General features: G+C 34.9%; 1 protein-coding gene across 1 annotated transcript; it reads right to left on the reverse strand.

The window, feature by feature from the left end:
* Positions 1–6,033: 6,033 nt before the first annotated feature.
* On the reverse strand, positions 6,034–7,544 carry LOC117316310. Its single transcript, XM_033870850.1, has 5 exons — positions 7,425–7,544; positions 6,902–7,089; positions 6,525–6,765; positions 6,137–6,364; positions 6,034–6,054 (listed from the first exon to the last, which is right to left on the reverse strand). The coding sequence occupies exons 1-5, from the start codon at positions 7,542–7,544 to the stop codon at positions 6,034–6,036; spliced, it is 798 nt and encodes a 265-aa protein (XP_033726741.1).
* Between the last annotated feature and the right edge of the window lie 1,305 nt (positions 7,545–8,849).

The following is an 8,849-nucleotide window of genomic DNA, read 5'->3' on the forward strand; positions in this document are numbered from 1 at the left end:
GACGGGTTGTGAGGATGTATGAAAGGCGCGAGGTATTAAACATTTTCTTTTTATTCAACACAGTACAATCTGACAATACTACAGCACAGTGCTCTTATCAATTTGATATAGCTTCTTTTTTTTCTTCAAAAACTTTTACTTGCCAATATCCTACTACGTAATGCCAGTATTCTCTCATTGCAATACCAGAAGTGACGGATTTGTTCAATATTGCGTTTATGAAATCAAATATTGTTTATTCTAAACATGATTCGTTTGTAACGCACGTTTTCATTGGATACAGACCATGTTCTTATCTGCGCCCATCGTGCTTAGCCACGCCCCGTTTCTAATCAAAACAATATGGCGTCATGTTCGCCTCTTAGCGTCTGACGTCACTCAACAGAGTCAACATATATAGTCTCAGAATTCTCAAAAACTCACAGGACAATTTGAAACTCATAATTCAAATGTCAGTATTTATAATTATTATAGCTTAAAGGCCGTGGATGGGGTATAAAAGGGAGACAACTCAGGAAAATGGAGGAATATGCAAAACTTCGGCTGCTTTCACTTCAGAGAAGGATTTTCTATAAATTCGTGTTTTTCATTAAAGCTGATGTTACGAATTTTGAGGGGATGAAGATATTCTTGTAAGGAATCTGAATATGGTAATGGTTTTCTTTTTTAAATTCTAATTTAGTTTTAATCCTGATGTAAAATATTTATTTGCCAATGTTGGAGGCTGTTTATCAAATTTGAAATTTGCATTTGCCTCCCCGGAAGTTGATACCGGAAGTTTACATACACAGCGTTGCTATGACCCTAGCTACGCATGCTGAGTAAACAAAATCTCTTACCTTGTCAATATTTTGGCGGCAATGTCCAGAAACTAGATCCCTGAGGCACATATATGTTACAGGAATGTACATTAATCCAATTATCTCACACTTTTCCTAAACAAATATGTATAAAGAAATTATCACCAGAGTTAATCGACTCCGTCACGATTTACAGTCTAAAATCACACAGGTTCTCTCGGCTAGTGGTCAGATTTAGTCCCATGTATGGAACACCATCTGGATTAGGATACCATGCTGCTCCTCACTAATTGTATAACACAGTTAGGCATAATGGCACATGGTTGACTAAAACAATGAGGACACTCATTTGACAGAGGATCTTTTGCAATAATAAATTCTGCATATTACTCTAGTTGAGATGAATCGTCGGTTTCTTCATATTCTTTTAGATATATTATCAGGCTCTGTCATTGTGGCTTTACATCTGTTTTCAAATTCATCACTGGCAGTAAAATTTTCATTATAAACCCTTTCCTCTAAATCCCAGTCATAATGTGCAAACAAACTAAAAATAGTGTCTCTCTGTTCCTGGTTCACAACTGAACAGTATTTTCTTTCCTTCTCCATGTTTATCTTGCCACACCTTACAAGTGACTGAGAGACCTACTGAGAATATTTCCCTCCAAACACTCCCTAGATTATATCTGTTTGACCAGTGAGATGGGGGTCAGTGTTTCCTGTTGCATCATAACATGTGTTTGGAAGAAGGTATCAAATTCAGTTTACTTGATATACCATTTACAATACAAAGGAATCCTTGAGCAATTATAAAATGAAAATAGGCATGAAATAAAGTTGCGCTATTCTAAATCCAAAACTCATTTGTGGTCACAAAGCTAGGTGTCCTGACAGCTATGAAATTTATCACACTGACTGCACTGGGATAGCCTAATTGTAAAACTAACCCCAACTTCAATGAAATTGACTTGACCTAAGGGGTCAACTTTTAATCTTAACATATATATGTACACAAATATTTCTGACGATATTCGGTTGATTGAAAGAAAAACTATAAACCCCCAACACACAATTATAGAAATTCTGTTTGGAACAAATTCATAAATAATTTATTTCAGTGATATGTATAAGCTATACATATAACAAAGGAATACACACGTGAGAACAATCATATTGTGATTCAGTGAGCATCTGAATGTGACTAAGTGGATTACTAATTTGTGATTATGGTATAGGCATATATACTATATTTCAGGTTTGATTTATCCTATTTATTTAGATATCTAGTATTTATTCAGATAATTATTATCTAGAATGCTAAATACAGTACAAATTGATATCTGTTACTGACAAATATTCAGATATAATTTACATGTTTGAATTGAATACTGAAAAATGTATAGTACATAATAATAACAGGGGCCCTATTCATAAAGATATCTTAACTCGTTTATAAGAAAAATAAATGTCTGTATTTGAAATAAATGTTTTTTAGGTGGTTTTTTTTGGCATGTAAATAGAAATGTCTATGTTTAATTTGAATATTTCTAAATCAATATGCAGGCTGTATCAAATCATAAATGACTGTGGTTATACTGTAGTGCTTCTGTATTGCTGTGACCATGTACACGTGGTTTAGGCCCATGTGGTTGTGTTAAATACAGCAGCAGCAAAGTCTGTTGTAGCCCCTCCTACTCCCTTATCGGCTTAATTGCTAACCACCCGGGTTTTTTTTATGTAGGTCATCCCCGGCCTTTAATATTTATCTGCTAAGAACGATACCCTATACTAGGTTAATTAACCAAAGTTAAGGTATTGTTTTGTATACCTATTTCGAGGCCCGTAATGTGTTAAAAATGGCAGGTGTCCGGTAGGCCTATAACCACGTAGCAGACACATGAACAGAAAGTACACTACCAAATGATAGGTATTGTGTTGAATAAATCAAAGAGAAATAGTCATTTCGTCCGTGTGTTGGCATCTAGCTAAGTAAAATCCGAAATGAAATGGAACAAAAGGACATAACTTCACATAACGGTTGGGCATATAGAAACATCAACACTGGTTTTGTCGGAATGCACATATCACTATGCATACTGCAGAGTAAATCGAAATATGTCATTAAATAATGGTAACAGGACTTTGACAACATCCAAATACATGCTTCATCAACTTTCGCCAGTATGGGCGTGTCCAAATGACCGAGTTTGAAAGCATTATTTTGATTGGTCAGTCCGCTACAGTATGACACGTCAATAACGGAAGTCACATAGTAGGCCTACTTTACATCGTACTTGTAATGATGTAAAACTATGTTTCTAAATATATTTAACAGTAAACGTGTTAGAATGGGGATAGTATGTTGTTTTGAGTGGCTATACTGGCGATTAGAACATAAAATTTGGTTTAATCTCTCGACCGAACACGGTCTAATTGTTCGTCAGTATAACCACTCAAAACAACGTAATATCCCCTAAAACTAAACTGTTCATGTAGTTATATTTTGATTAAACGTTTGTCAAGAAATATATTTTCAGATTATTATTAGGAAAATTGAACAATAACATCAGTTTTCTCTATCAACAAAGTAATGCTAAATTAATACAGATGGTACAACGAAATTGACAACAAAAATCACAAATGTCTTAAGGATTGATTGTCAATTGTGTTGCTTGCATGGACTGATGAAGGGAAGTGAACCTCGTGCAAATGGTACATGAACTGCGATATATTTACGTTAACCAAATTAAAAACCCTGCCGCCAATTAAATTGCAAAATTCGGTCGCAACGATGTGACGTAAGTGCGTCACTTTGTAACATCGTTATACTTATCGTACATGTGTGCACAGTAGTGGAACAGCAGACTGTCAGCTATTCTCGTCGCCAAGGCAACACAAAATATAGTTAGTTCAGTGAAATACCAAAACATTAAAAAACAGTGTTTATATACTCTCTAAAGCCTTGAAAAAAACGATTTTGTAAAGTTTCATAATTTGAATGAATGTTGGATTTTTAGTCTTGCGATTATTTATAGATCTATTTCATATGTTACTCAAAATTTAACGTCGAACCCCTGCGACCGTATGTGATGCAGTCTAATAGCCGGGAACAACGTGGATTTTAGTCGCAGGTTAGCTGATGATATATATAGTGTTCTTAAAATATTTCATTCCATTGTGCGCTGGCGTTTTGGGATGTAAATTCTGATAATAGTAAGTAAAGAAACATTGATTTGAAAATTGGCGGTATTCGACGGCCGGAAACGTATGGCAAGCCGTTTGGTTTTTTACCTATTGAAATGAAGATATCTCTATTTAATTAAAGATATCTCTATTTAAAATGAAGATATCTCTATTTAATTAGAGATATCTGTAATTTAAATAAAGATATGTCTAATTTAAATACAGATATCTTTATTTCTACTGAAAATAGAGATATCTTCTTTTAAATTACAGATATCTCTATTTCAAATTCAGATATCTCTATTTGAATTACAGATATCTTTAATTGTAATTGAGATATCTTTATTTTAAATAGAGATATCTTTAATTCTTGTCCAATTAAAGATATCTTTATTTAAAATAGAGATATCTCTATTTGAATTAAAGATATCCCTATTTTAAATAGATATCTTTAATTTTGTTTAAATAGAGATGTCTTCATTTTAAATACAGATATCTCTAATTCAAATACAGATATCTCTAATTCAATTAAAGATATCTCTATTTTAAAAAGAGATATCTTTAATTTAATAAGAGATATCTGCAATTACTTTGCAATACAGATATCTCTATTTCAAATACAGATATCTCTATTTGAATTAAAGATATCTGTATTTACACGTGTTTGCTCAGTGCGAAGATTAATATTGAAACACAAAGAAAATAATGATTACTCCCTAATCCTGATCAGTGTTAACAAAACGCTTGTAATTAAATTGGACTAGAGAGATGTAGGTCTAAACCGATAAACTTGCTACTTGGAGGGGATTTCTAAAGAACAGAACATGGCAACTGTTCTACGGGAAATAGAGCGAACTGTTGCAGCTTTACGCAGGGTAAACTAACCTAATTCCAGCCCCATTGTACTTTGAATGTTTGCTGCGGCTACTAGATGCTCTTCAAGCTTCCAAGTGACTTATAATACTTTCAAACAAATCAGTTTCTACTGTTTAAATACATAGCAGTTATCAGAGTCCTTAAAACGTTTGTAACATATTGGTTTATATACAAAGAAGGCAGAAGTACCTATCTTCAGCCTAGTAGTTCCTAACTCCAGCCAGTCAGTACCTTATTTCAGCCATACAGTCCCTAATTCCAGCCGGGTACCAAATACATCTCCGAGAATCAATATACAGGTCAGTTTAGCAAAACATAAGTAAAACAAATAGAGTAAATAGTATAATTTAATTAATTTATATAATTGCAACAAAATGAAAAGCAACTTTTAAGAATCTACTAGGCCTATATGTGGCTATATTGATATGTCTACATGCATTTGCCTCTATGACCATTTTCAATTTTTGCTGGACGTTTTTTTCACTTTTTTTTTTATTTTGGTGTACATTTTTCTGCTTCTCGCTTGAGAGTCCTTTGTAGTTTTGCCGTTTCCTTTTTATTTTCTTTGTCTTGCTTTGCTTCCAACTGTTTTGTTTTGTGGCTGATCACTTCCTCCGATGTCAACACAAAATATCTTTCTTGTACTTTTTTCTTATTTTTTACGGAAGTGGTGCTTGTCGGATACGGCAATACATCTGCATCCTTATCGAAGGGAGAAGACGTATTTTGAAATGGGAACCGGCTAATAGCTTTCTGATTCACATCATTGGTTATCTGAAAAAAGTGTTTGTCATAAAAGAGTTACTTTCACACTTATACCCATATATAATCAAACTACACATCAAATGTTCTAATTTTAGTTTCATTAATTTCTAGTGTCATTTTAGGTGGATAATAATAATAAAAAAACAATGTATATTTCACTACCTGCTCAATGTTTTACCCTTCCCAGTCCTTGTATTGTGATAATTTATAATAGGATAATATGTATGTCCTTGTATAACTTATGGAAATTAATACAGAAAGTAACATTTTCTGAAGATATCCATTTATCAAATTAAAGTAAATATTATCTAAACGTGTTGAAACAATACCTGGCTATTCTCTTCAGGTGTTGAGAAAATATTGCCTTGTATTAAGGCTTTTAGTACTTCATCATCGGCAATGTCCAACATCAATGTCTGATCAACTTTATCTAGAATGACATCAGTGAGAATGTCATCTGGAATAGGTGCCTCCTGATTGGCAACAGTGGCCGGAGTCTCTGGAGGGCCAACAGTAACGAGGGTCTCCTGAGGGACAACAGTGGTCGGAGTCTCCTGAAGGACACCAATGGCCGGAGTCTCCTGGGGGACAACAGTAACGAGGGTCTCCTGAGGGACAACAGTGGCCGGAGTCTCTGGAGGGACACCAGTGACCGGAGTCTCTGGAGGGACACCAGTGGCCGGAGTCTCCTGATGGGCAATAGTGGCCTGAATTTCCTGAGGGACTCCGTGCACACTCACCTGAAAAATGAAAACCAAAAAATCAGAACATAAATTGAGCAAATATTTACATTGATTACATGGCCTCTCTTAATGTAATGTCAATATTACTGCCTTGACATAATTTATGTTAGGCCTAGGGCCTATATATAGAAAATCTTTGAGTGAACTTAATCATTACCTTTTCCATTCGTGTGGCAGAGTTGGGTTGATATGCATCCTGAGGTATCACCCCTGGGTTTAGTGGATAAACATCATATGCTTTAAACCCACTCTTCAAATTTCCCTCTGTCATGCCTTCTGTCCACGCCTTTTGCATTAACCCACAAAAGGTTACTTTGGACACCACTGTACCCGGATTGTCATTCATAAGGTTAGTACAGGCTTTGTTATAGGCTTTTTTGAATGGTCCAAAAACAGTCCTGAAATATAAATTGTGACATTGTATTTTTATATACATTTATACTGTATTTGTAAGCCTTATGACATGCCAGAGAAATATTACATGATGCTGCCTGAAGTAAAGTTTTTAATTTATATTATACTGATATTACGTACCGATCTAGAGGCTGCAGCCAATGAGATGTATGCTCAGGTAGCTCCACTATGATGACATTGTTGTCTCTCGCTTCTGTTAGCAGCTCAACGTAGTTATGGCTGTTGTGGCCATCCATCAACAGAAGCTGTGGTCTCTGTGGACCGATCAAGGGGAGGAAATGGTCTTTGAACCATCTTTCCATAATTCCCTGTAAATTGTCCCAAATAGATCGCCAATATGTACTCTTATATAAACAAATATTGACGATAATGATATACATTTGTATACCAATACTGCAGTCAAACACAAAATTAGATTTGTATTTTAACTTATTTTGACTAGTAATTTATTTGGCATACTTTCACTCATAGGATCGATCTATAATTACTAACACATCTTCAACACAGTATTCATTTTAAAGAGTTTCTTGAAATGTACTTCACTGAATAATATTCTTCTCAAATACATATATATATAATAATGATCTACTCCATGAACAAATTAAAGTGTGTATTTATCTTAATTATCACAGTATTTAATTACCATTTTCGTCCATCCAGAATCGGACACACTGAATTTTGTATTTACTGGGGCATCCTGTGTCCGTAGGGATTGTAGAGTTTTAACCGTTTTCCCTTTAATGACACATAGAGGAGGCAGCATGGTCCCGTTTGCGTTACCACAACAAAGCATATTTATGGTCTCCCTATTGCCACTTGTCCGACTCTGTAGGTACTTGGAACCCGTTCTGAAATATAGTGTATGCATATTGTACAAGTAATTGTTTCGAGATTATTCGGTTTCATTGCAAGTTTTTCTCAAATTTGCAATGCATTTTCTTTTGAATATGTTAATATGTATATTGAATATTTGTATAGTTAATGAATTTCATACCTTGCAATAATCAGTCCAGGGTTATGCGACAGAGAGCAACCCGTCTCGTCCATGTTCCAAATCCGATCTGGCATGATGTCGATGCTGTGCTGCTTCATTACGTTAGACAACTGATCGAAATATTTTGAAACGTAGCTCTTGCTCATACAAGCATGGCGAACAGCTGCTGTACTTTCTGGCCTCCTAAGGCTTATGTTGCCCTGACGGTTTTTTTTATCCCCTTCCACCATTTTTCAGATGGAACGGACCGTTTGAATGGTGTGTTTCTTTTTTTTGCAAGGTCTGCTGCATATCTATATAAGTAAATATTTGATAAAATCAGAAAGATCAGTATCAGCAAGTGATCATATTTGTAAGTTATACACATTTGTATAGCAATGAAAATCCACTCATTATACACACATTATACATGTCATTTAAGGAACCAACCAAAACGCCAAATTTGTAGTATGGATATGACCGACCAGTCTTGTAATCGAACCAGAGGTCTGAGACAAAACTTGTTATTGAAATATTTTAAACTACCTTAAAAAATTCCCATGGACGCTCTATTGCTGGCGTAGTCTATGAGTTTCTCTTCATCGTCTGTGGACAGCTTCGGCTTGCGCCCAGGGAGGGATCCATCCTCAACACGATTGTGGATTCTATCTTGTATGGTACCCCTTGGTATACCATACGTCCTAGAGGCCTCTCTTATACTAAGAGTCCCACTTTTTATATCGGCCAAGGCTGTGGTCATTTGTTCCACTGACCAGTTTTTGTGTTTTCCTCGTGGACCTGGTGTTGGATTTTTTTTGTTTTTCCCATAATTATTCTTAAAGAAAGATATATACTTATGTCATGCATTGTATGTCACTATGTGTAAGAAGAAAACCGCCTAGGTTTATCAATGACACACAGGCAATGTTAGAATTACATTACAGTATTACTGCAGATGATATTTCAATAACAGCAGCTAAATTTATACATTTATACATTATTATTTAATCTAAATTCTATAAATTGTTATCAATTTGTTATTATTTCTAAATAATAATCTATGTTATTACTTCATGCATCATGTATGCCTAGCGC

Source organism: Pecten maximus, chromosome 18, assembly GCF_902652985.1.
Source record: "Pecten maximus chromosome 18, xPecMax1.1, whole genome shotgun sequence".
NCBI classification, from domain to species: domain Eukaryota; kingdom Metazoa; phylum Mollusca; class Bivalvia; order Pectinida; family Pectinidae; genus Pecten; species Pecten maximus.